The following is a 27,462-nucleotide window of genomic DNA, read 5'->3' as shown; positions in this document are numbered from 1 at the left end:
CCCCAAAATTCATTGTTCCTCCACTGTACTCCCAGAGGCTTTGTCCATATCCCTGTCACCAGGCATCATTGAACCTGACGTACCGTGTGCCCCTTCTGTTGCACAGAAGCTAGCTGAGTTTTTCTGGGCCAGTTAGGAAAGGAGTGGCAGTTGCCAGAATCGGAGGGGCTTTCTAAGAACTACAGCTGATCAACCATGGCTCCAGCAGTACTCATATTTGACAACTTCAGATTTCCTTGGAAGTCTAAAAATAATATGAAAGCTGTGCTTTTTACATCACTTTCACTGTAGAAACCTGCTTGCCTTGTCTTTGGGAAGAGAGAGCATTAATTATTGTATAGACCATATGCCCGATAACTGTTAGAATATGGTTAAATAAAACATAGCCTCTAATGGGTCTAGCGCAGATGGGAGACTCAGCACTGTTCCTTCCACATCATGAGTATCCTCAGGTATCTGATTCCAGGTCTATCTTCCCCTCCTCAGCCTATGAGTCCGCCGAGGGCCAGGACTGTGTGTCTTTTAATTCCACATCCCTGGTACCCAGTGCAGTGGCTGGCCTCCAATATTGGGTGGATGACTAACAGATGAGAACAAATCACGTGGGCTCCAGGTCAGAAGGCCTAGGTTCAAATCTTCATTCCACCATGTATTAGCTCTGTGATTTTCAACACATTTTAAAGAGGTCTCAGTTTTCTCATCTATAAAATGGGGACATTAGCGTATCTACCTCGTGGGTTTATTATGACATCTAAATGAAACACTATACCAAAGAACAGGCAGAGCCTGGCCAGTAGTAAATGTCCAATAAAGGTTCATTGGGTGGTTCTGGTTTGGTTTGGTTTTATTTAGAGAGAGTTGAGGGAGGGGCAGAGGGAGAGGGAGAGAGAGAGAATCCCAAGTACACTCTGCGCTGAGCATGGAGCCCGATGCAGGGCCCCATCCTATTACCCTGAGATCATGACCCAAGCTGAAACCGAGAGTCAGACGCTTAACTAACTGAGCCACCCAGGTGCCCCAGGTTCGTTGTTTTTAATCACGACTGTTGTGTTAAATTGTGTGGTTTATAGATAAGCCCACTGGAGCTCAGAGAAAAAAGAGCACCATGACAAGGAATAATCCAGAGACGACTTTGTTGGCCAAGATGCATTAAGCATTTTCTATGTACCATGTATCAACTTAATTAAACCTCAGGCCCGTCTGTGAAATGGAGACTGTTACTATCTCCATTTTATCCCCACAAGGAAACTGAGGCACAAGAGAGTTAATAATTTCACTTATTACTTAGCCAGTAAGTAAAGGAGCCAGGATTCAAACCAGGACAGAGTGGCCCCAGTCTGTTTCCTAACTTGCACACCGCACAGCTAACCTCAAGGAAGCTGGAGGCTGAGCCATGAGACAGAGCCACCTATGGTGGGAAGGGCCAAGAACTCTTCTGTTCACTCCTTTCCCAACAGCCAACCCACAGGCTCTCCCTCAAACTTCCGTCCCTTCCTCAGCTCTGCTGCTCCCGCCCCCCCATCAACCTGACGGCCTCCATCAGGCCCTTCGTTCTCTCCACCCTCCACTCTTCCAGGTCTAAGTATTTCCTCCTGGCCTCCCTTCCTTCTCTTACTGGTGCCAATGACTAGTGCTCCCTGGGAGTTCCGGGGGAGGTGTGGTCGGAGCAGGACTTTGACGGACGCACAGGAGTTTGCCAGGAGAAGCGGGGAGAGGGGGTCAAGGTTGACTGGGCAGTTTTATGACCTATGCCCCCAGCCTTCTTGGAGTCCATAAGCTCAGTGTCCCCATCTATAAACATGAGAGTAATACGAGTACCTACGACCTACGATTGAACGTATTCATCTGCTTCGGCTGCGCTGCCGTAACTAAATCCCACGGACCGGGCTTACCGGCTTAAACAAGAGACTTTTGTTTCCTCGCAGTCCTGGGGGCCGGAAGTCTGAGATCAGGAACCCTCTTCCTGGCTTGCTGTGTCCTCACATGGCCTTCCTCTGCCCTCCCGCAGAGAGAGAGAGCTCCAACGCTCCGATGTCTCTTAGAAGGTAAGGACACCGATCCTATTGGTTTAGTGGCCCAGGGCCCCACTCTTATGACCTCATCTAACTTTTACTACTTCCTTAGAAGCCCTGTCTCTAAATCCAGTCACCTGGGGGGTTAGGGCTTCAAAATACAGATTTGTGAGGGAGACAATTCAGTCCATGGCATAAAATAAACTCATATGTGAAAAAGTATTCTATTCTAATAAACATCTCTATGGTACGTACCATGTGCCAGGCCGTGTTCTAAATGACACACCCATTAAAAAGCACTTGTGGGGGGAGCACCTGGGTGGCTCAGTCGTCAAGCGTCTGCCTTCGGCTCCGGTCATGATCCCAGGGTCCTTGGATCGAGCCCCGCATCGGGCTCCCTGCTCGGCGGGAAGCCTGCTTCTCCCTCTCCCACTCCCCCTGCTTTTGTTCCCTCTCTCGCTGTGTCCCTGTCAAATAAATAAATAAAATCTTTAAAAAAAAAAAAAAAAAAGCACTCGGGGCATGCCGGACACATGCAGAGTGCAGTCCGTGTGTCCTGTGGTTGCTGTTACAGGGAGGACCAGCGCTGGTGCCAATGTGCACCTGCTGTGTGTCAGGTATTGTGGTGGGCACTTGGATCTGCCTGCCTTTTGGCTCCCCACAAACCCCTTTAGTGGTCCCACTATGCCCATTCTATAGAGGAGGAAGCCAAAGTCGGGGGGTGGGGGAGCAAAGTGGCTTCCCGGGGACAGCCCGGGAGGCGCCAGCTGAGGTTGGGGGATAACCCACGTCTGTTCATGCCAAACCCGTGCTTTTCCCTCGCAGCCCACTAGGGCGGTAAGAGTCTCTTTCAGGATTCCCAGCCGGAGCCTTGTAAAGGGAGGGAAATGACCAGATACAATGTCCTCCAAAGTAGGAGGAGTAATCCCCAGCCAGCTCACCTCCCGGGACCCACGTGAACAGTGTGAGCAAGGCCAAGAATTCCCCGGAAAGCGGGGACACACTGCTCGCGTGGGAAGGGCCACGTCTGCCCCTTTCTCTGCAGGAGGGTAGTCCCCCCCCCCCGCCACGTCAGCCCTCGTAACTCCACATGAATTCTTCCACCAGAGCTGCTCAGGGGCGTCAGTGTTCGCAAAAGCCCACAGTCCTGACGGTGGGGACAGGGACAACGGGGAGGGCAGGCAGGGGCTGGGCTCTGAGTCAGAAGACCCAGCTTTGCACTTGCTGGCGGTGCGACCCCTGGCAAGTCCTCCTGCCCCCAGTAATCAATTTCTTTTTTTTTTTAACATTTTAATATGAAGAATTTAAAATTTAAACTTCAAGTAAAAAAAAAAAAAAGTAAAAAGGAATACAATATAAGGAGCCCTCAGGTGCCCATGATTCAGCTTCTCCAATTACGGACCCGAATGTCCTGTCACTTCTCCCCCTGCTCTCCCACCTGCGCCCTACTCCCTGCACTAGCTGTGAGCCCATCACAAGCATCCTATGGCTTTATGTGCAAATAGTTCCGTCTGCGGAAGGGTAAGGACGCTTTTTTAAAAAACATAAGTATAGTAACCACTATCACGTCTAAGAACATTGACAATGATCCCTGTATAACAGATATTCATTCAAAGTTCACATTTCCACCTGCCTCATAATTAGCTTGGATTTTTTTAAAGAATTTTTTGAATCAGGATCTGAATCAAGGTCCCACCTTGATCAGTTAAGCCGTTTAAGCTTCCCTGGACATTCCCTCTTCATCTTGTAAGAATGTGTAAGAATTTATTAATTAAGAAGCTAGGGATTGTCCTACAAAAGTGCCCCACAGTGTGGGGCTTTGCTCACAGGTTCCCAGTCTCTCTCTGTGAAGTGGGGCAGCGGTTCTCTCCAAGAACGAAAGGAGAGTCTGTGAATGGGCACCGACAACTGGCAGGCGCCCCACAGGTGTGTCATGTGTTAAATATCTTTTGAGTCTTTCCATACCCTGCTGCCTCTGTTTCTCTGACATCACTGAGGTTCAGAGAAGCTTAGTAACCTGCCCGTGCTCACACAGCAGCTGTGGGTAGAGGAAGGAAGGAAATGGGAGGGTGAAACTAAAAGAATATTGACTTTGGGCAGAGACCCAGACTCGAACCCTACTCCACCCTCCAATAGCTTTCTGGCCTCAGGTTTCTCGAACTCTCTGAGCCTCAGTTTCCAGCGGCCAGGAGGCCAGACCTGCCTGAGGCTGCAATGAGGTGACGTGAGAAGAGCCTCCGTCCGGGTGCCCGGCACAATGTGTCACCCTGGCGCTTTGGCAGTCCACTCTCTGGCCTCCATCCCCCCATCCCGCATCGGGCCCAGCCTCTGTCCGCCCTGAGTGCGGGGAAGGCTAGAGGGCTCACAGCTCTGGCGGTGGCCGGCCTGGCCCCTCCGTCCACACGCAGCCCCCCTGCAGGCCAGCAGAGACGGGGTGGGCGGCCTGGGAAGCTGAGCACGCTCTGTTCTGCGGGCAGCCTGGGCAGGCGGCTGCAACCTTTTGGGCTGGGGGAAACAATCCGCTATTCTTCCTCCTTCCCCTCTGCTCCCTGCCCACCCCTGAGCCAAGGGCCCCACCACCCCGAGAAAGGCGCCACCTCCTGTGCGCGCACACGCCCATCTGCGCGGCCCCTGCGCCCGATATCCAGGTGCCCAGCTCGGCCCTCGCGGCCCCGGAGCCCGAGTCCTGGTTCACACCAGAGCAGACACCGACATTTGGATTTCTACCCATTCAGCAGGCAGCATGCTGGGCCCTGCAAATCGTAGTAACAAGAACAGTGACGGAAACAGTAATAGAAAGGGCCCACAGCTGCACAGCACCTGCCCCTGCCACGCAGGCTCTAAGCGCCACCCGTATAGGCAGGGACCACTATTGTCCCCACTTCACAGGTGAGGAGACTGAGCGCCAGGTGTGACTAACTCGCCCAAGGCCACTCAGCTGGACAGACAGCGGCAGGGCTGGGATTAAGGGATTGCCTGTAAAAGCTGGAAGGCGTACAGGGGGCCGCGGTCCCCGGGCCTGCGGGTTGCTTTCAGTACGATCTCATGTCGTCCTCGGAAAGCTCCAAATACCCGCCTTACTGTCCACACTCGCACGTGAGAACGCAGGCTCCGAGAGGCCGAGCAGCGTGCCCAAGGGCGCACAGCCGGGTCCACTGGACTCCAGGAGCGTCCTCTTCCCACGCTTCTGGCTCAGGGGCTAGGGATGCGCTGCTGGGAATTCAGCTGAGAAGGTGAAGGGGGCTCTGCCGGAGGAAGACAACTCTAGGCTGTAGGGATTCATTAGAGGGCAGAATCACCTTCCAAAAGCCTCCTGGACGGGCGGCTGTGTCGAGAGCCTGGCCTTGAATGGTGGCCAACCAACCCATCACATCACAGCAGGCTTCCAACTGGGGCCCAGATCTGATAAAAGCTCGAGGTAGCACAGGGCTGGTCCCATCAAACCCCCCCTTTTTTTAAAGATTTTATTTATTTATTTGAGAGAGAGAGAGCATGAGGGGGGAGCAGCAGAGGGAGAGAAGCAGACTCCCCGGCTGAGCAGGGAACCCGATGTGGGACTCGATCCCAGGACCCCAGGATCATGACCCGAGCCGAAGGCAGATGCCCAACTGACTGAGACACCCAGGCGCCCCCCTTCACCCCCTTTTATAGCTATGTGGTCCGAGCTTTCGGAGGACCCATTGTCTGAGGTCCCACAGCGAGGACCCAGGCCTCGGGGCCTGGACAGGACCGTCCAGCAGTGAGTTGGTTGGGGGTATGGGGGTTGGAGGTGTTGGCTGAGGAGAAAAGACACCCCCACCCGTTACTTGGTCACGAGACACCCGTTATTGTCTCTCTCTCTCCCCAGTAGACTACATGCTCTGAGGGTAGGGGCTGGGTCTGTCCTGATGACACCTCGTCCCCCAGTTCCAAGCGCAGGGCCTGGCACAGAGGAAGCCTCAAGAACCTTTAGTGAAGGGAGGGAGGGAGGAATGGGTAAGATCTTGTATCACACCCACAGGCCTTGGACTCCAACGCACCCCAGAACCCCCAGCACCCTGGGGGAGTATCACATTTTAAGAGGAATAAATTTCTACAGGAAATATTTGTGGGCCGCGGAGTGGTTTCCCTTGGAGGAGAGAGGTTCACGACCATGACACTCATACCTCGGGGCCGCCCCATGGCAAGAGGGCAGAACCTGGTGTGCCCCCAGAGAAAAGCAACACTGGAGAGGTGGGTTTTGGCTAAAAACAAAGGACTTCTCAACAGGCAGAGTGACCCGCTGGTCCCCAGGATACACCAAACCGCCTGTCGCAAGAGGCGTGCTGGCAGGGGCCAGGACAAAGCCCTCCCAGCTCTATGACCCTGTGAGCCTAGGGATCAGTCTGTGGTTCCAGGTCAGGGAACTCCTCCTCTGCTGATGTTCTGTTCTGTTCCAGCACCGTGCAGTGTTCTTCCTCACATAATCCTTACCCCATTCCATTTAGGGGGGATGGTCATTGTTATCCCATTTCACAGGTGAGAAAACTGGGGCTCAGAGAGCTCAGAAGTAGCTTCTCCAGCATCAGAGCTAGGAAATGTCACCTGAGCTTGAAACCAGGCGTACCGACCCCAAAGCCACGCGGCTTTGGTCGATCTGATTCCAATATCCTGTGGTCCCAAGATTGTTTCTTTGTGGCCTGAAACCAGCTCTTCCCCAGGGGGTGGACCACAGGGCCCCCAGCGCCACCACAGACTACCCCCCCAACCACAGCCCCTACTCTGCCTTACCACTCTGTCAGCTCTGTGGTTTCCCGAACCCTCTCAACCAACAGCAGCTTTGACCATAAAGGTTCCCGCGAGGAGTTGCCGGTCAATTTTCCTTGCTTGGTTCTCAATTCCTCCTGAAGGGGAAGGTAGGGCAGGCCCAAGGCGGAGGGCACGGGCTGCCCCTGCCCACAAAGTGTCCATGTTTGGCTCACACTCAGGCCACACTGTATCATTTCAGCTTAATTTTATTTCCTCTTATAAATGGGCACAGCACGGGAAGTGTTAACAAAAGAAAAGAAACAACCAAACAAAAAAACAGAACCAAAAAACCCAAACAGCTCCTTCACGAGGCTGGGACAGGTGAGTCCCCATGGCGGGGCAGGCACCTGGGCCTCCTTGCCCAGTCTTTTCCCGCCACTCTTCCTTAGAGCTTTGGCCATGAACTCAGGACAGGTGTAGTTAATAAACAGGTTATGGGGGAGAGAAGGGGCAGGGAAGGCCTGGGGGAGGGAAGGACAAATCCCCACCCACCCCAGGCTGGGTTCTCGGAGGGCTCTGTACAAGAGAAAGGACGCACAGGAGGGACACTGTCTTCAGGGGGCTCTCTGGAGCCACACTGCCTACGAAAAATATTTACATGTATTTGCCACGCTGGGGCTGGGTGCACTGAGCTGCCAGGTGGGCACCTGGGGGATGCTGGAACCATCAGCCCTTAGATGGCAACCCCAGGACCCAGTCTTGGCATCTCTGTAAATCTGTACAGTCTGTGGGCTTCTATTTACAGGCAGGAGGCCTGAGGAAGCAAGTCCAGGGTGGTGGCTGCCAGGAGGAACTCAGGAGAGCCGAGGAGGTGGTGGCCACTCCTGCCCCGACCGAGAGGCAGAGATGGGTCTGCTTCCTGTGCCCAGGGCTCCAGCCTAGAGGCCCGGACAGATGGCTTTGCCGACCCCAGCGAGGTCTGGCCTGAGCACCCCAAGCCACTGCCCGCAGACCTGCCTCATCCAGCCCTGGTTACCACCCATCCACCTCCAGGGCTCAAGGGGACAAACCTTTCAGGAGACGTCCCCCCTCCGGCTTCCTAGGGAGACAGAGCCTGGGTTCTAAAAAGTCACAGCCAGAGCGGGGGGCAGGGGGGGATGGGGGGGCCCAAACCCCACCTCTTGAGGCCCCACCTGCCCTCCCTGGTTCTGAGAGAGGTTCTCAAGCCACACAAGCTCCCTCCCCTTTGGAATTGGCCCTGCTTCCAGAAAGTGCCAGGGCCCTGCAGGGTGCCCCCCCCCCCCCCCCCGAGCACACTCGGGTGTGAACCAGACACATCGTACCCAGGCTGGGTGAGAGCCCCGCACCCACATTGCACCTAGGACAGCTCCAGCTCATCCTTTTAACCGACCTTGTCTTGGCCCGCCCTGCCGAGCTGGGCTGGCCGGAGTGGATTTGGGCTAGTCAGACTGTGTTCAGTTTCATGTGGACAAAGCCTGGGCCTTTGTCTCAGGTCCAGGGCTCCATGAACAAGACCCTCGGCCTCTTCTCTCAAATGCAAAGGACAGAGAGAAGAGGCCAGTGCCAGGAGGCAAAGCCCCAAACCCCAAGCTAGAAGCCAGCCCTCAGGATGTGGGGAGTCAGGCCTGCTGGGGCCAGGCTAGACCCACGCAGGCCACCCCAAGCCCATTCCAGCCAGACCAAGCCCAGCTCACCCATCCTTGCCGGGTCCTATCCCACCATGGGCCCTGGCCTCTGTCGGGGTCTCCAACCCTGGGCCCACCATCCCTGGGTTTGTGTCCTCTCTCCTCCATGCTCCCTGGCTTCTCAGCCTCGGCCTGCCCAGGCCTTGTCACCAGAGCTGCTGGCCCCAAGAGAGCAGCCCGCCAGGGAGCAGGGTGGAGGGAGGCCGGGCCTTTCCCGTCTCCCCCTGCTGCAGCCCTTCTGCTCCAGGGACGACCAAGGCCAGGTCGCCTCTCCTTCAATAGATCGTAGGCCCAGGGAGCCTCCCCTCACTCCTGCCCCCTTCAAAGGCTGGGCTCCTCACAAGCTTCCAGGCCCTACCCAAGGGGACACTGAGTCTAAAAGATGGAGCCCTGCCCTGGAAGTAGGATGGTGGAAAAGACAGGGGGTGAAGTTCCCCAGAAGCTCGCCCTCACCACCTCAGGCCTCCCTCCCCCTCCCCCCTGCAGAAGGCGGCTGCCAGGGAGTCCTGAAAAGGGAACAGAAATAGGAGCTGGGTTCCTGACTTTAATCTGGCTTGAAGGTGAGGGGTGGGGTGTGAGCACCCAGCCAAGCACAACTCAGACCACATCCTGTGGCTTCAGGAGCCCCCACCAAGCACACCCTCCCCAAGGGAGATCTGTGGCCCCACATTTAAAATATCTACAGAAGCGGCCCCCCCCTTGCAAGGGTAACAAAGAAGGGGGGAGGCGGGCTGAGGCCTGCTGTACCCCCACCCCCACCTGCTCTCAGCTCCTGGCTTGGGGCCCTGTGGCGGGACGGGCTGCTCCCAGCTGCAGGTCCATCCAGCTGCACCCAGGAGGACCATCACGTGGTTTGGCCAATGAGTGGGTCAGTGTCCATGGGGAGGGCCCCAGGGTGGGACCGAGGTGGGCCTGGCGAGGCCAGTTGGGGGAGGGGAGAGGGTGCAGGAGGCCCCGGGCGGCAGGGCCCACCCTCGCAGGCACTTTGGGGACTTGTGTCCTGGGAGGCAGAGTCGGCCCCTAGCTCAGAGCAGAAGGGGGACACAGGGAGACCAGGAGCCAGGCCACATGCCCCTCCCTGCCCAGGGCTTGCAGTCCTGGGAGACCCAAACCCCCTCCCCAGCCTGGGGCCACATTCCAGGAACCAGCCTGCCTTCCTCAGCAAGGCTCCTAGCTAGTGGGGGGCTGGCCCTGGGCTAACCCCCTGGCGAGCAACCGAGGGGAGAGAAGCAGGCCTCCCCAGTGCCCCAGGGGGCTCGTGGCAACATCCCCTCCTCCGGGCCACACTTTATTCCGGGAAAGGCAAGTAAGTGCCCCCACCTATTCTCGTGTGAGTGTGGGGCTGTGTGGGGGGGTTGTGCATCCACGTGGGATTGTATCTGACGTGCCGGGGTCACTGGCAACGCGGGTGGTGTTGGCGTCGTGGGGAGGGACTGAGTGTGACAGGGCACCTCAGGGGACCCAATATGGGCTGACTGTTCCAGCTTGACTCCACCGTCTCCAGTGAGCCTGAAAGCTGGAGACAACATGCGTGGTGCCACAGTGTACATGGGGGGGTGGGGGGGGCAGAGAGAGGGGCAGGCCGCAGCGTCACCATCAGGCAATGATGTCTGGTGACTCACATGGTCATAAGCACTGGGGGGCCGTGAGAAACCCGTGAGACTCAGCATCTTTGGAAGAATGTGTGTGTCTGGGACAGGTCTGCACCAGCTGGCTGGTCAGGACTGTGTATGCTTCTGTCATTGCGCGCTTCTGTGTGTGACATGATGCGTGACCGCGTGGGAGATGGTGTCTGGGCAGAGCCCACTGGCAAGAGGGAGGTCTGAACAGCCCCGCCCCGCCTCGCCAGGGGCCCCCCAGGGCACTCTCAGGAAGTCAGTTCCTTAGGGGCAGGCGGGGATGAAGCGGAGGCCTGTGGTACGTGTGCCCAGGGCAGGGGTGAGGGGAGAACGACCCCACAGCCCGAGAGAGGCCAGGACAGACCAGGCTGGTGGCAACAGGTACCCTTTGTCCCGGGCAGAGAGGGGCCCTGGGACAGTGGCGAGAGGCTGCAGTGTCTCAGTGATTTCGAGGGCTGAGCCTGCCCAACGCTTGTCCTGGAAACCAGCCTGAGGGTCTCTCTAGCTCCAGGAGGAGACCGGGGCCAGGGTGGGGCTCAAGCCCATGTCAAGCCCCACCCCTTCTCCCAGCAGCCAATCCGCAGCCTCCTTCTTCCTGTCCCTCTGACATGAGGGCCCGGAGCTGGCTGATTGTGGGGAGAGCACGAGGGGGGGGGGGGCACAGAGGAGTGGGGAGATAAGAGATGAGCTCCTAAGGGCACAGCAGAGGGCAGATGGCAGCGCCCCCGTCCTCAGGCAAGGTCTGTGTGAGGCTGGCAGTCTGGGCAGACCTTGGGAGGGCGGGCAGAGATGAACTGGGGCCAGGCTCCCTTCCAGGCCCAGTCCCAGGCCAGGGCTGGCGAGGCCGGGCCAGGGGCTAGGCAGAGGGGTGATGCTGAGCTACGGGAGGCACTGTGGCTCCGCTAGGCGTAGAACTCCTCCTGCTTGTCAGGCTTCTGGTACGTGACGCTCGCCTGCTTGGGCTCCTCCAGTGTGTAGCTTCCCTCATCCTTCTTCTTCATGCGGTAGATGAGTAACGTGACCAGGAAGGCAGCAAACAGGGCGCCCACCACCCCACCTACAATCACAGCTGTGGGAGAAGAAGGCAGAGGTCACGGGCTAAAGACAGGGCGGGACAAGCTTAGAGCCTGGGCAGGGGACTGAGAGTCTTGAATCTGAGGTGGGGGGTGGAGTGAAGTCAACTCGAACACCCCCAGCCCTGGCCGGCCTTCACAGCCCCTCGCCAGGGCCTGGCTCCCTTCTGGGTGCCTGACACACACTCACAGAAGCCCACACACACTCTAAGGGAGTGTACGATGCCACCAGTCGGAAGACACCCCGACGTTTCGTAGACATTAGAAAAGCAAAAAACTGTGCCTGAGAAACTACAACACATCCCAACTATGGAAGGGCCTAGCACTTACTTAAAAAAGAGTTAACTTATAAGCAGATGTGCAGTGAGGACGGGTGAAGTGCAAAATGACCATCCCCATTCTACAGATGAGGAAAAGGGAGGCTGGAGAGCTGAAGGACCTGCCTGAGGCCACACTGCTCCTGAGTGGGGAGCAGGGTCTGGACCACGAGTCCAGAGACTCTTCGGGAGAGGCAGCCAACGCAGGTCCCCAGGGCATCAAGGCTGGGGGCAGGTCAAGCCAAAGGATGCGGTCAGAGATTAGGGTCCAGGGGCTGAGGTCCCAGAAGGGTTGCCCAGTATGGCCCAGGGAAGCAGGTGTCAGTGTCACACCCTGGGACAGGGGAAGGTCAGAGGAGGAACCAGAGGACAGGTCTGGGTGTTGAGGCCCCAGCTTTCCCTCCTAGGAAACGAGGTTCCTAGAAACCCACGCCCTGACCTCTTCTTGGGTTCCCAGAGGTCAAACTGAGGCCCGATCAGCTGCCTCACTCCGGGCTCCTCCCGGGCCCCAAGCCTCACCTACGAGCACCTCCTTCCGCTCCAGGATGCTTTTCTGAGGCAGCTGAGCAGCCGAGCTGCCTGAGTCGATGGCATTGTCCAGGAGGCCGGGGCCTGGGCGTGCACCCTTGGGCAGCGTCCCAGGTGGAGGTGACGGCTTGGCTGCAGCCCCGCCCACGGCCACCACCTCATTGGCTGTGTCTGGCTGTGTGGTCTCCTCCTCTGGCAGCTCAAAGTCCCCGCTGGGCCCCCCGCTCACGGGCACCTCGGGCTCATCCCGGATCGTGGTCAGGATGGACTCCGGAGTTGGGGTCTGTGGGGAGGGTGGCATGAGCCCAGGAGCCAGGCCTGCGTGCACCTCTTGCCATGGGGGCAGCCCGTCCCCCTTGCCCCCCACCTAACCCCCCTTCCCCAATGGGTCTGACCCTTAGGAAGCACTTGCTACGTGTCAGGCACGGTGCTAAAACACATGACAGGCATTTGACCCTCACGACGTCCCCAGGAAGGAGGAATCATTGCCCCTGACTTACAGAGCTGGTAACAGGCTGAGAGAGGTGAAGCGACTTGCCAAGGACACACAGCTAGGAAGTGGTGGAGGCAGGACCAGAATCCCAATCTCTCCAGCTCCTGAGGCTGTGTCTTTGACCACCACACTACCCTGCCTCTCCTCCCCGGGCCCCGTCCTGACCCCAGCCCGCCTCTGTGCCCTCTCTCTAGCCGCCTTAGCGATCATCCTTGGGAGACTGCTGCCAAATTGCTGGCTGGGGGCTGCTCGATGCAGCCTGGTCCGCCGTCCACGCACCTGAGGCAGACGGGAGTCCCTCGGCCTGGGGGTCACTCCAAGAGCACACCCGCAGAGCATCACGCCCCCTGGGGGTGTGTCCAGGAGGCCAGCCCGGGAGCTCCCACCGCGTGGATGGGGGCCCAGGGCTTGGATGCTGGGCCTGGCGTCGGGCTCTCCATACCCTTCCCACCTGGCCGACAACCATGAGACACCAGGCGGCCCCGGAAGCTCAGGGGAGCTGAGGCCAGGGCCTGCATCCGGCCGGGCTGGCCCTGACCTGCAGCAGCTCCGCCCCGACGGCCCTCATCCGTGAGGCAGGCGGCAAGGGGCTTCTGTATCCCAATCAGTGCTGCCACCTGCCCCCCTCGCCCCGCATGCCCAGCAGGGACCCGGCTGCTTCTCCCATTTCCTTGATCCCATGCATCCCCGGCCTCCCTGACATCTTCACCCTCTTCCCTTCAACCCTCCACCCCTCACCCCTACACACACACACGCGCGCGCATGCGCGCGCCCCTGGCCACTGAAGCCAACTGACCCGCCGTCGCCAGCCAAGCCGCCTCTGTCGCAGGACGAAGAGGCAGCGCCACCCCGAGCAGCGGGTGCGGGCTGAGGGATGGCATGCTCCCCCGCCCCGCCCCCAGCCCGGGCAGGAGGCCGCATGCGTGAGCTGCGGGTTCTCCTCTCCCGCGGCCTCCCTCTCAGTCCCCTTCAGACTCACAATGATGGCGACGGGGGTAACAATGACAGTAGGGAAACTTCTGGTTGGCTTACTGCTGCCAGGCACTGTTTCAGGCACTGGACAATTCCCACCCCACTACGGTTCACCTCCTATTATTTCCTCCTCTTCGCAGACGAGGGAATGGATGTCCAGCGAGGACCAGTGACTTCCCGAGGTCCTGAGGCTCCCAAGGGGCAGAACTCCACGCCACGGTGCCCATCTCCCGAGCCCCTGGCCCGCCCCCGCCACCACGCTTCACCCACTCCCTTCCCCATCCGCACCTTGTCCCAGCATCCTGGCCTCCCTTCCATCCCCGGCCACCTCGACCTCTGTCCTCAGCCCGGGCCTCACTCCCAGCCCCGGCCCTCCGGCCTCCTGCGTCTCTCACCCTCTCCCATCCACAGACCCTCCCGGTCCTCGGGCCCTCCTGCCTGGCTGCATCGTCCCTCACCCAGGCCCTGACCCACCCTCCTCTCCCCACCTGCTCACCTGAGCCACCTCTGTGGGTCCAGGGGCAGTGGTCCCCAGGGGCAAGGTGCTCTTCTCGGGGACGTCAGCCTCCTGGGTGGTAGCTGGCCTGGGAAGGGCCCTTGGCCTGGAGGTAGCTGTGCTGACCATCCTGGGTGTTGGGGCCTCTGTGTCCAAGACAGCCACTGTGGTGGGAGGTGAGGGCGCTGCTGGGGTGGTGGCCCGGGCCGTGGCTGCCGTGGTCAATGGAAGAGGCAGAAGCCTCTGCACGCCGGTGGTCCTTATGACGGAGGGGGTGGCCGTGGAAGGGGGGGCCGCGGGGAGGCTGGGGGCGGCAGTGGCCACCGTGGCAGGCACCGTGGCCACAGTCAGGGCCTCCGCAGTCGTGGCGGCCGTGGTAGCCGTGGGAGTGGAGATGGTGGTGGCTCTCTGGCTGGGCTCTCCTGGGACCTCTGTCACCACGGGGGGGCTGGTGGCCGGCTCTGGGGTGGGGTGCTCAGAGGGGAGCTCTTCCAACGGGGTGCCCACAGGCTGGATGTCCATGGTGGGCAGCACTGCGGGTGTGGTCGACACTGCCATGGCTACATCCGGGCTGAACCGCATGGCTGTCTCAATGCCCGACTCCTGCTCGAAGTCTGAGGGGGCGGGGGAGAGGAGAGAGCTAGGGAGCTGGGTGATCATGCGGGGCATGAGGGCCCCAGGTAAGGAATGGCCATCAAGATGGGGGGGCTCCCAACCCTCACTCTGCACAATTTTCCCAGGACAAAATGAGGGAAAGAAGGAAGGTAAAGCCTGGCCAAAGGTTACCAGTCGGCTGGTGGCTGGTGGATGTTCCCTAAGTGCTCTCTGCTTAGCCAAAATTTCTTCTAGGGGGGCACCTCTTCCAGGAAGTCTTCTGTGATTATTCCAGACCACACCGCGTGGATCTTCTGGCAGGTTGAACCCAGGAAGTGTCAACTAAAGCCCTACAGGGTTTTTAGCCCTTGCTAAAGGCTGGGGGCAAGCAGGGGAGTGGCATTCTGGGAGAAGTCAGACCTGGGTACCTCCTACCATGAGCACGTGGTGGCAGGCACATTCAGAGCTCCCCGCAGAGTCACAGGCCACAGGGAGACAGCAAGGCGGGGAAGGAGCCCTTCCTACAGGGGAATGCTGGAGCAGCCTGGCTGCCTCTGAGCCAGGACACATGAAGGGGCCCGGGAGGAGATGAGAGCCGGAGAGAGAGAAGGGGCGCCTGACCAGGCAGACACAGGAGGGGTGGCAAGCAGCCAGGAAGGTTCAGGAGGAGAGACATGACCCAGCAGAGATGGATTTTACGAAGATTAACTTGCAAGAGGCTTACATGGAGTAAGCTAAAGCAGGGAGACTCGAGGCAGGGGACCATGGGAGGCCAGGGCTGTGGCACGCAATCTCCTACCATCCCATCAGACCACCTTGTCCCCTCCTTGGGCCCAATCTCAGCACAGACCCAATGTGGGGCTCAAACTCACAAGCCCCGGATCAAGAGTCGCCTACTCTACTGACTGAGCCAGCCAGGTGCCCTGAGCACTCAGCCCTTTCTACTACCGTTTTTCGAGCTCCTTCTCTGTTGTAGACCCTGACGTCTTGTGCTGAAGCCTTCCAGAGGCTCTAAGAAGACATATTTGGTCTCATCATCCCCAAGTGAGAATACAGGGCCTCAGAGAGAGGGAGTGGCTGAAGGAGGTATAGCTGTTAGGTGGCAAAGCCGGGATTCAAACTCAGGGCACCTCCCTCACTTTGCACCACTCTGCTGGTCTTTCCCAGGGCCAGGCTGTCCCAGGCACAGTGGAGGCAGCTGCCCCTTTCCATGGCTCCCGGAACCTGCCCTGGGCTACCGCTGATTGGACAGGAGGGGGCCCCCTGACCCAAGCTGAGTCAGCCAAATGATCTCACTGAGGATATGCCACTCAACCCAGACGCGGCTACTAAGTCCCTGCAAGAAGTCAGGGCAGTACTGTCCCCTGGGTTACCGAGGAGTGTTGTGTTCCCTGCCGGGGGCAGGAAGTCGGCAGGGAGACACGAGCAGGGCTCACAGAGACAGAACCATGGGGAGCAGGGGGTCCCGAGCTCTGAGGTCTCAAAGCCCTGGTTCCAGCCCCAGGAGGGTGGTCTGCCCTTCCGGTGCTCACGGTCCAGGAGCCTCCCTTGCCTGACCTCCCCCTCCCCGCACCCCACCGTGGAAGCGAGCCTGCGTGGGCCCCTGGGGGCAGACAGGATTGCCCACACACAGGGGAGAGGAGAGGCGAGGTACTTACAGCCTGAGCCCGACCCTGAGTAGAGGTCATCCAGCTCGTCATCGGGGAAGGAGTCGTCATCCCCAGAGCCCTCGAGATCCACGGGCCTCTCGAAGTTCTCGCTGCGCCAGCGCTGAGCCTGGGGAGGGCAGAGTCGGGCACAGAGCTCAGCACCTGGGGCCAGCAGTCTGGATGGGCCCAGAGGGACAACAGACACGCTCATGGGCCAAGTGGCAATGAGGGACAGCATCAGGTATGGCCACCACGTGGGCAAACAGAGCCAGGGCGGGACTGATTATCACTTCCCACCCACCCGGGGGCCAGGGCAGCAGCCTCATCTTCCTGCCTAATGGCCACCACTGCAGACCAGACCACTCCCTCACGCCCTGATCAGAACTGCTAGGTGCCAGAGCTGGGCTTAGAGCCAGAATGCTGGCTTTGAGTCTGGCCTCCAGCACTTAACTTCATGTGTGACCTAGAGTGAATTACTAAGTCTCTCCCTGCCTGTTTACTCATTACCCATAAGCAAAGAGTGCCTGCCTTCTCGGGGTGCCGTGAGCACAGTGGGCTAACATGGGTGTGAGCACGCAGTGGGGCTAACGTGGGTGTGCGCACGCAGTGGGCTGACGTGGCTGTGAGCACGCAGTGGGCTGACGTGGGTGTGCGCATGCAGTGGGGTAACATGGCTGTGAGCACGCAGTGGGCTAACACACGTGCAGTGCCGAGCACCTGTTGCATACAGGTTAGCGTGACTCTCAGTGTGGCCACTGTCATCAGACCCACCCTCAAAGTGCCTGTCACAGACAAGAGCCCACCCAGTCCTCAAGAACAGAGGCGGGGCCCCCGTTCCCCAGAGGAGGGAGCTGAGGCCCACACAGCGGCCCCCGGTCACCAGACAGCACATGACACAATGAGATTCAGACCCTGCCCGGGACCCGAAGTTTCCGACCCCGCAATCCCAAAGGCGCTGTGTAGTTAGTCCCATCAGACAGACACGGGGTTTGGGGAGATTTGGGGCTTTCAGAGGGAAGTACCTTGGGTAAGAGTGGCTGGGGGCGGGGGGTGAAGGGAGAGTAGGGAGTGTAGGCTCAAGCCCTGGCCCTGGGTCTTCCCCAAAACAGGAAGTTGGCCCACCTCCCCACAAAGCATCTTAATGCCTGAGTTAGCTGAGGGCCTGAAGGCTGTTTCCACTTCAACAGGGTCAGAAGGGGTAAGAGTGGCTTCTCAAGGGTCCAGCTCATCTGGCCTAAGACTCCTCCTGGAGCTGGGGCTGTCCCTCCCCAGGGCAATCCTGCACTGAGAGCCAGCACAAAGGCAAGCAAGGCAGGAGGGCACCCTCACCCCCAGGGGCAGGCTTGGCCCCACCCCCTGCCACACCTTTGACCCTGGCTCCAGGCTGGGCCAAGCCAATCCCTGCCCCTGACAGCTTTCCCAAGCAAAGGGAGATGGACGCCTGGGGCCCAGATCTGGAGGACTAGCACCAGGGGCTGAAACAAGCGGAAGAGAGAGAAAGACATCTCCAGCAGAGGGAAGGGAGTAAGCACAGGCTCCGAGGTGGGGAGGTGCAACCTGGGCTCTCACCCAGGGTCCCTCTGCACCCTTCCACTTGCTGGGTTCCAGCCCCGCTGGCGGCTCTCTGTTCCTGGAATCTGATCTCTCTTGTCACTCATGCTGTTCCCTCCACCCAGAACACTCTTCCTTCTCAGCCCCGTACCCTCCCAACTTTTGCCCAGCCGACCTTGACGGCCCCTGTCACTTCTGCCGAGAAGCCCCCCTGCTCTGATCTTTCAGAGGATCCTGTGCTTCTGAATGCGCACCTATCACCGCTGCTTGCATGTGTCCCCACTCGGTGACTGCCCACCCCACCGAACTACACCTTGAAGGATGCAGGCAGGACCTTGCCTGGCACATAGTAGGTATTCAGGAAGTATCTATTAAGGAACAGTTGAGCTGGAAGATGGGACTAATTCCTGGGGCAGGGACGGAGTAGGGGCAGGCTGGAGCTGCAGCCGGGGAAGCCCCATCACGGGAGGCTCTCGGTGACCTGCCGACAACTTCATCCTGGAAATGGGTTACTTTTCATCCTGACCACACGTCAGAAGATGGTGAGCGCTGATCTGAGGAAAGGTCCAAACATCCGCACCGTCTGCCCGATGTGGGGAACCACAAAAGGTGTGTGAGCAGGAGGGGGGCCCGGGTCAGTGCTGCATGCGGCGCTCAGCCTCTCACAATCCCACCCACCCGACAGGCCCCCTTCTGGGGTTCATACACAGCTAGGGTGAGGCGCCTAAACCTGGCTTCGTGCCTCAGCCCCGACCACCTGCTCCACAGCCCTACGCAGGCCAGCCAGGGCAAAAGGCCAGGGCAGCGAGCCAGGAGATTCCCCCTGTCCCTCCACCCTACCCATTACCCGCCCCCCCCCCCCCACACACACACCAAGTAATGAATTAATCAGTATTTACTTGCTACCAGTGAGTCATGGAGCGGAACAATGAGTGTAATTGCTCCCGTGACTAATTGCTGGGTCTTTCTCGGTTTTAGACATTCCAGGAGCTCAGAGCGGCTCTCATCCAACTTGCCCCCGCCCCCATCTCTGCCCCCACTACCCGGAAGAGCAAATCCCAGGACCCCAGACGAGGGAGATGGAAGGCTCCCTGCACCACCAGCCAAGCTGGAGTCCCTTGGAGACGTTCTGTGCAATTCTCAGGCAAGCAGCCAGGAGCCAGAGACGGGCAATTCCTGCTCAGGGCCACACAGCAGGATAGGGACTGAGCAGGGACCAGTGATCAGACTCCCATTTGTGGGCGACGTCACCTTCACGGTGTTTCCATCCTTCCAGAAAGGCCAGGGAGTAGCTGAGAGACCTCTAGCTGGGAGGAGGGGTTCTAAGAAGTCTGAGGTCCCTGGGGACCCCCAAACTGGAGTAAATGTGGGAGCCAAAACAGGGAATCCACATGATTCCTCAGTGGCCCCTGCCATACAACAGCCCCTAACGATCAGCTCCTGGCAGGGCCTACACGAATCCAAAGACTCCCCCCAAAGCCACAGACTCTTGAAATGACACGTCCAGAGACAGAGAAAGAACATACAGAGACACACCCTGATACACAGGCACCTCAAGGCAGCCAGAGAGAGGCATCTTGTGTTGGCATGCCTTTGGGTACAAACAGGTGCATGCACGGGGAGGGGGGCAGGCACAGGGTGGGGGCGCACACTGTGCAGCTCTGAGGCTCAGAGACAAGCATGGAGCCTCCTGTGAACCCATCAGCCTCCACTCAGGTAGCTCTCACCTAGATACTATTCATCCCTAGCTCAGTAGCCATCGACATGACAACCGTTACCATGGCGACCATCTCCTCCATGCTAAGGACCAGGAGCTCCAGCTCCCCACAGAGATGTGGTGGGGGCAGGAGAGGGAAAGATCATGGAAGAACAGAGAGGATGCGGGGGGAGGGGGCAGAGACGCAGGGCAGAGGGAAGCCAGGGGTCAGAGGGGCACAGGGGGGATGGGGCAGGAGCAGCGCAGGGAGGACTCTGAGGGAGAGAAAGCAGAGAAGGCGAGAGTGGGAGGCAGAGGGAGAGAACTCTCTCACATCTTAATTTAGCCTCATGCTCATCAGACAAAGCTGGGGAAGGGGCCACCTCAGTGATTTTCCAAACCTGCATCCAAGAGAACATCCTTTCTGAATAATAAGCGGCCTCCAGATGAGATGGAAGGAGGGATGGTCAACAGCCTAGTCACCCCTGAACTCCCCCCCCGCCGCCGGGAAGCTTAACCTGTGGGGTGGGGGATGCCATCTTGCCCAGTCCTCCCCCCAAAGCCAGCTGAGGGCCAGCCTGACCCCTCCCTGGGCCAGCTGGGGGGCAGGGGCTCAGCGGGGCCTCCCAGGAACACTGCAGGGGTGCTGGGGGTTGCAGCTCCCAGGGGACCAAGAGGAGCCAAGAGGAGAGATGGGGGCAGGGAAAGCCTCCTAAGTCACAAAGTGCCAGAGGAGGATGGTGACAACAGCCTTCGCCTTCGACCCCCAAACGACCTCTCTATTTGCATAATTCCATGCATAATTAGCATAATTATCCAAGCCATTCCTTAAAGGAGCACTGAATCCGAAGGCCCCAGGACCCTGTGGCCTGCCCCTACCCCTCACTGCGCCCCACCTCCAGGGAAACTCACAACCCCCCCCAGTTTGATAAACCCATCCACATGCCTAACACCCCCACACACTGCAGCAAGCAGGCAGTCCAGGCCGCATCCTCACGCACACACACCCCGCTGTGCCCCAGAGACACGCAGGTATACACAGACCCCAGCACACACACAATCCTGAGCAACGTTCACTGGCCCCAACCTGCGTGCCACCTCAGCTCATAGACAACACACCCCACACAGGCTTCAGCATAATCTAACCACACAGTGGCTCCCACCTCACCCAGGGCACACGCCAACCCATCCCCATGCCCAAGCATGTTCCCTAAATCACACATCCCTGCACACATTCCCCACGGCAGGGCCACAGACCTCACGGGCTGTACATGACCTCCGCTCTCGCTCGCGCTCTCGCTCGCGTGTCCCACACCCACCACACCGACGGGAGGTGCAAGCAGCCAGCAGGTCCGCTGCGGAAGCCCCTGACTCTCCTGCTTCCTGCCACCGCCCATCCCAGGAGCCCAACCAGAGGCTCCCGGAGCAGCTGGGGAAGGTCTGGGCTCCCCAACCCACGGCTCAGCCTCCACCTGTGCCCCACAGCCCCACTCCCTCCCTGCGTGGCCTCAGCTCGGAACCTCCCACCGCTGTCCAGAACCCCCCCATCCAGCCCTCCACACACACCAATGTCCGGGCACTGTCCCCACACCCTAGCGCACAGCAAACACACCTTGTGCTCCCAGACCCCACTCCAGCCATGTGCTCCGAAGAGGACCCACTGCATCATCCTATGCCCCACTCCCAGATGCCCACCAGCAGGCCCCTAACACCTGCAACCCTCAGTCTCCTACACACACACACACACACACACACGCACGCACACGCACACGCATGCACCATGCATGTTTTCCTCGTGGGTACAAACAAACACACACAGCACTGGGGAGAGACATGGCCCCCTTCCCAGGGCTACCACACCCCTGCCATTTTTCCTCGATGCCACCCCATCTTGACCCACAGCTTCCCCCAAAGAGGCACCAGAGGCTCCCATGGCGATCAGAGGGTGCCCCTCACCACGACTCACGCCCACCCAATCCTCTCCAGAATCTTAGAGCAGCTAGGCAGGGTGAGGGACCCAAATCAGGTGGACTTCGGGGATGTCTCCGCACATCTGCAGCCACTCGCTCCGAGTGCAGGGTGTGCATTCAGGGAGAAAGCCAGGGAGGCTCCTACCCAGACCAGAAGTCTGGGGTCACTCGTGCCCAGCTCCTATCACCTGCCCGTCCCTATCGCGAGCCTTCTCTGAGCAATAGGATAGCATAGAGGTTAAGCCAGAATGGATCAGCACCTCCCTTACTACTCGGAGGATACCAGGCAAGTCTCTGAATCTCTCACCTCAGCTTTCTCATCTGTAAAATGGGGGCGCTGATAATAGTGTGTAGCTCCTACAGTTGCTATGAGCATCAAACAGTATCATACAGGTAACGGACTGAGCACAGGACACAACACGCAGAGCTGAATAAATCAACACAGCTGCAATTATTGTTAATTATATGCTAATCCTTCTGTTATCCTTCCCGAAGATTTTATGTCCTTTAAGCCTTATCATCCTCATGGTGGAAAATAGAATCAGGATGATTACACCCACGCTACAGACAAGGCTACTAATGCCCAGAGAGGTTAAGAAGCATTGCCAAGGCCACACAGCAGGGGAGCGTGTAGAGAGAAAGAGAGGTTGGATGAGCGGGGAGAAAGGGCGGTTACAGACACAGACACACAAATTAGGTCAGCTGGCAGGGGGCCAGAGCCCAGCACCCCCGTGCACTGCTAATCATGCTGCAGAAGCTAAGAATAAAATCAGGAATAATTAATTCTGCCCAAGTTTCCTTCCCTGTGTGAGCCAGACTCAGGCGCCACTCTCTTGGTGACTGGAGGCAATGCGAGCAGGGGTTGGGAGCCCAGCTTTAGATTCACAGAGTCTTGGGTTCAAGTTCAGCTCGGCTTACCTGCTGGGTGACTCTGGGCAAGTTACTTAACCTCTCTGAGCCTCTCTTTGGTTAAAGAGGGACACTAATTACACAGGTGACGTACAATACCCATTGCTCAGCCTTACCCCGGCACGTTTCCCACCTCAGTCCTTACCTCAAGGCTAAACCAGGCCTGAGTGCTCACTGAGTTCCACTCTTCCTTCTTACAGATGTGAAAACTGATGCTCAGAGCGGGGAAAGACTTGCATCATCCCCTGATTAGAGGGGTGGGCGGTGGGGAATGAGTCTGCCCAGCAGCACTGGGGGAAGTGAAGTGATTTGTCCAAAGACACACGGTGACGTAACCACTAGCTCGTGGAAGCAGGGTGGTCTCAGCAGAGCCCTCTGGATCCCCACCAGTCCCTGTCCCCAAAAGGCCCTCAGTTCTGTGAGAACTCAGTGCCCCTCACGCTCACCAGCTCCAACCCGGAGACCCAGAGCGTCACCGCAGGAATGTGGGCCGGGGCCAGGCTCTGGGCAGCGGGACAGCCAAGGGGGCGACACAAAGGAGAGCCGGGCCCGGGAACGGGGGACGTCTCGGTCCCCAGCCCCCACCCGTCCACAGCTGCCCTGGCTGGGAATCCAGCACCCGCCACATTCACTTGCTGCTGGAGGGGTGAGGGGCACGAAGGCGGCATCTGCTGGGGAAAAGGCCACAGGGCCCCAGTGCCAGAGGGCAGAAGGGCCTGGGGGAGGAGCAGAGAAGGCCCAGGATGAACTCGACAGTCAGCAAAGCCCAGAGGCACACACTGTCACGGACACACCCTCCCAGCGCCCTTCTTCCAGACACCCAGCTCCAGGCTCCTGCTCCAGGCTCCTGCGAGGTCCGAGGCTCTCAGAGGGCAGGACACACCCTTGTGGGCCCATCCCATCTCAGCCAAGTGCTCTGCCAAGGGCATCCTGGCAGCAGAGCCTTCCCCACCACACGCCCAGAGTCCACTATCAGCTCCTCGCCTCGTCCACTACCCAGCCCTGCTGCGCTCCCACCACCTCCTCCCTGGAACCCCCTGCCCCTGGGCAGCACTGCCCCTCCAATCCACACCCCCTGCCGCCCCCCCCCCCCCCCCCCCCCCCGCAGGGAGCGAGCCACTCCCAGCTCCCTGCTGCTGAGACCTGCCTGGTTCTGCGAGCTAGACAAGCCCCCTTCTCCTTCTCCGTACTTCCTCATTTGCAAAACCACCAGTGGAGCTTGGTGCTCTAAGGGCCTGTCTGATTCCGACACCGCGGGCCAGCCAAGCAGCCGGTCCTCGGGTCGAAGAGATCCAGGGCAATGTTATTTGTAAGAGAAAAAGCGGAAATCGCCAACATTCCGAGCAACAGAGGACTAGTTCAGTAAGCTAAGGCATAACCGCAACATGGAATACGACACAGCTCTCAATAATTGTGTTTTCACAAACCCACGCTCTCTTCTATCCGGTCATTAAAAGGCATGACTGGCTAACAGAAGGCTTCCATTTTTCACTTGTTTCAAAGACTATTTCAGGACCCGGGGAAATGCACGCATCACTTGTCAGGAGGTGGGACATACAGCTACGCTGCTGGGAGGATTGTACAGATGGTTCTGTCTCTCAATACCTGGGTGACCTTGGGTAGGTACTTAACTCTCTCGGCCTGGTTCTCCTGGTAAACAAAGATAAAATCCACCTCGCGGGTTCACAGGAGACTCCCCCACATTAACCAACTGCTCAATAAACACTGGCTATCAATGCTAGTATTATCGTTAAGTTTAGAAAGAGGTTACAAAAAAATAGAGAACGTGATCCTGCTTTAACAAACTCCCCACCAAAGTGAATTTTTCTTTTTTTTTTAAGATTTTTATTTATTTATTTGACAGAGAGAGAGAGAGAGAGACAGCGTGAGAGGGAACACAAGCAGGGGGAGTGGGAGAGGGAGAAGCAGGCTCCCTGCTGAGCAAGAAGCCCAACGCGGGGCTTGATCCCAGGACCCTGGGATCATGACCTGAGCCGAAGGCAGTCGCTTAACCAACTGAGCCACCCAGGCGTCCCCAAAGTGAATTTCTTAACACTGAATCCTACTAAAGCTTTCCAGAGACTCTGGGTGGTGGGATGACAGACAGTTTTTCATTTCTTTCTCTCAGGACCTGTCTGTATTTTCCAAGTTTTCTATAATAAACTCAGAGTACTTTTTTTTTAAGATGTATTTTGGGGGGGGGGCAGAGGGAGAGAATCTCAAGCAGACTCCCCACTGAGCGCAGAGCCCCACGCGGGGCTCCATCCCCCCACCCTGAGCGGAAACCAAGAGTTGTACGCTCTACCCACTGAGCCACCCAGGCGCCCCCAGAGTACTTTTACGATTAGAAATAGCACGTTCTTTCTGCACCCCCATCCCTGCCGTTCTCTGGTCTGTGAAACTCCTGGGCGCCTTCATTCTGCAGAGAGCCCACCGGAAACCTTCTCCTGGAGGAAGCTCACGGGCAGATAGAGGGACATGCAGAACAGAAGAGAACAACACAAGAGCCTGAGGGGGGCTGGCAGGGCCTGCACAGCACACCTGGCCACAGACGGGCTGGCGTGGCGGCGCCCAGCTCCCTCCCCAGGCCTGGAAAGGTCTGGTGGCCTGCTGGCCCAGACACCTCACCCACCCACTCTCTTCTCCTGCCAGCCCAGGTCCTGGGCTGTCGTTCCTGTCTGTCCTAGTTGGGGGTGCAGGCTGGCCACCGAACGGCTGCCTACCATGTGGCCTCCGCTGAGACCCTGGGAAAAGCAGCCCCCTCCTCAACCCAGGGCTGGGTCACCCCTGTCACCACTCTGTCAACCCCAGCCACCTGCCTTTGAGTGTCACCCTCCTGGCCATCCTGACTCACACTGCTCATTTATTCCTGTCCCCAAGCTGGTGCCTCAAAGCAGGACTACCCACTGAGGCCCCATTTCCAGACTCAGCAGCCTACTCCGCCAGTGGCCCACCCTCCCCTCTTGTTCCCCCCACACTAAACCCTTCACGGTGCTGGGGACGGTGGGGCACTCTCAGGCCTGCCCCATGCTGTCCCTGCCTCTGAAGGGAACCCTCTTCCCCACCTCCACCTTGGTCAGCACCTCCTCGATCTACAAGCAGGATTTAGGAAGCACCTACTGTGTGCCAGGCACAATTCTAGGAACGTAGGGTCCTACGATCAACAGGACAAGTCTGTCCTCGTGAAGCTCAGTTAGCTCAAAACATGCCTCCTCTGGGAGGCCTCCACACGCCAACCACCTGACTGGTCCAAATTAGGAAGGCCCTTCTTGGGGACTACCTCCATCATTTTGTCATTTACCAGGGAAGAGGGGCCACCAACCATGCTCCACTTGAACGGGCCCCCCCCTTCTACCAAATCTCACTGAACCCACTCGGGACACAGACACTACTATCCCCATCTACAATGAGAACGGGGCTGTTAGGCTACCAGAAGGGGACTTGAACCCTGGCCTCACTGACACCAGATCCTGCACTCAGGGAATTCCTGAACCCCCGAGACTACAAGCAGAGATCCCAGTTTGTGACGTGATACTCATTTCACTGGGTGTTCTTCCAGGAGAGGCCTGGGGCCATTCCACCCCTTATCCCGAGCAACAGTTAGTTACCACGGAGGGAGCCCTCACTCTGTGCCAGGCTCTCTCTATGCACCTTGCCTCACTTCTGCTCACAGACATCTTCCCAGTGAGGGATTATTCTCCGCATTTCGCAGATGGGCATATCAGAGTCCAGAGAGGTGAAGTAGCTGGCTCAAAGTCACGCAGCAGTGGGGCCAGATTTGAACCCAGGATCAGCTGAACCCCCAAGACCATACTCTTTGTACTGTAGTGCACACCTGCTCCCAGCCCTCACTAGCCTGCCCCACCAGGTGGGACCACACCAGCCCCACCCCTGACAGTATCCTGTACAGACACCAACAGACGGACAGATTGACCTAATGTCTGGGAATCAGTAGAAATGAAGGACAAGTCCTCCCCTGATAGATGGCTCAGGTGAGCAGCCCCACCCACCACCCCGTGACTCACCAGCAGCTGCCTCGGACTGAGTCTCCGGGCTCTGCAAACAGCCCTGCCGGCAATCAAGGTGAGGGCCTGCCCACTCCCGGGGCCCACAGACCTCCGACGAGCAACCCGGTGTGAGGTCAGATGTTCCAGTCCCAGCTTCCAGAGAACGCTGGTCAAGCACCTTCACCTCACGGGGCCTCAGTGTGCCCTCCTATGAAATGGGGATCATGATTCCCCACACAGAGACGCCCATTGTGATGTGCCGAGCGGGGACTGGGCAGTTAGGAGGTGCTAGATGCAACACGGTGTCCCAACTCAAAACTCAGCTCCTCAGAGAGGGACCCCAGACCACTAAATCCACCCGAATTACCTCCCAACACACCCAGTCACTCCATCAACGCCAAGGCTGTCTCCCAGTTTACCAGTGCCTGCAAATTTCGCTTATTGACTTTCTCGTTTAATGTCTATCTCCCCCTGCAACAGCTCCTGGGGACGGTGACTGGGTCCAGCGAGGCCACTCCTGTGTTCCCAGGACCCAGAATATCTCTGGGACACAGTCAGCCTCCATATTTGTTCAATGATCACTGGGAATGGGATCACCCTTAACAGCCCCACGGCACCCCCTTCCTGCCCCCAGTCACTGTGTGATCCTGCGGGAGGCCCTGGCCTCTGGCTTCAGTCTCCCCATGTATAAAACCAGGGGGGTTTACAAAGCTTCTCTCTGGTCCTTCCAAAATCCAGCCGGGAGGACTCCAGCTAAAGCTGAGAGGAAGGATGAGAAACTGAGACTGATCCCAGCATATTTTTTTCATAAAATGACTCTGCAAATTACATGCAAAAACCTGCAGATTAGCAGGCTCCCAGTGGAGCCTACAATTCCAGCCACTTTACAAGCAGGCCCGGGTTGCGGGGAAAGGAGCATTTCCTGAGCACCTGCTGAACGCCAGGCTCCTTACAAGGAGCCAGGCGAAATGATCCTCCATACCCCGTAGACAGGCCAGGCGACTTACTAGAGGTCACAGAGAACTCAGGTGGAGAGTCCAGTCAGGATGGAGCTGAGGGGTGGCCGGGCAGGGGGAAATGGGGCCTGGCAGTAGGGAAGGGGCTGGGGGAGGGGCGGGCACAGAGAGGACCCAGGGCCCTGTGTCTGGTTCTCATGCTCACAG

At 58.3% G+C, this 27,462-nt stretch overlaps 1 protein-coding gene across 1 annotated transcript in view; it reads right to left on the bottom strand.

The window, feature by feature from the left end:
* Positions 1-10,946: 10,946 nt before the first annotated feature.
* The window catches only part of SDC3 (syndecan 3), a 33,534-nt gene continuing 17,018 nt past the window's right edge, over positions 10,947-27,462 (bottom strand). The window contains exons 4-9 of the mRNA XM_028113589.2: positions 22,878-22,960; positions 22,733-22,795; positions 16,176-16,293; positions 13,924-14,537; positions 11,954-12,245; positions 10,947-11,113 (exon numbers count right to left, since the gene is read on the bottom strand). Of these exons, the coding sequence (XP_027969390.2) occupies positions 10,947-11,113; positions 11,954-12,245; positions 13,924-14,537; positions 16,176-16,293; positions 22,733-22,795; positions 22,878-22,960 (1,337 nt within the window). The remainder of the gene's footprint in view (positions 11,114-11,953; positions 12,246-13,923; positions 14,538-16,175; positions 16,294-22,732; positions 22,796-22,877; positions 22,961-27,462) is intronic.

Source organism: Eumetopias jubatus, unplaced genomic scaffold (genome assembly GCF_037043125.1).
Source record: "Eumetopias jubatus isolate StellerSeaLion01/CBP00866 unplaced genomic scaffold, mEumJub1_p1.0 scaffold_4, whole genome shotgun sequence".
NCBI lineage: Eukaryota > Metazoa > Chordata > Mammalia > Carnivora > Otariidae > Eumetopias > Eumetopias jubatus.
The sequence above is the reverse complement of the archived record's forward strand: the minus strand, read 5'-3'. Positions and strand labels throughout refer to the sequence as shown.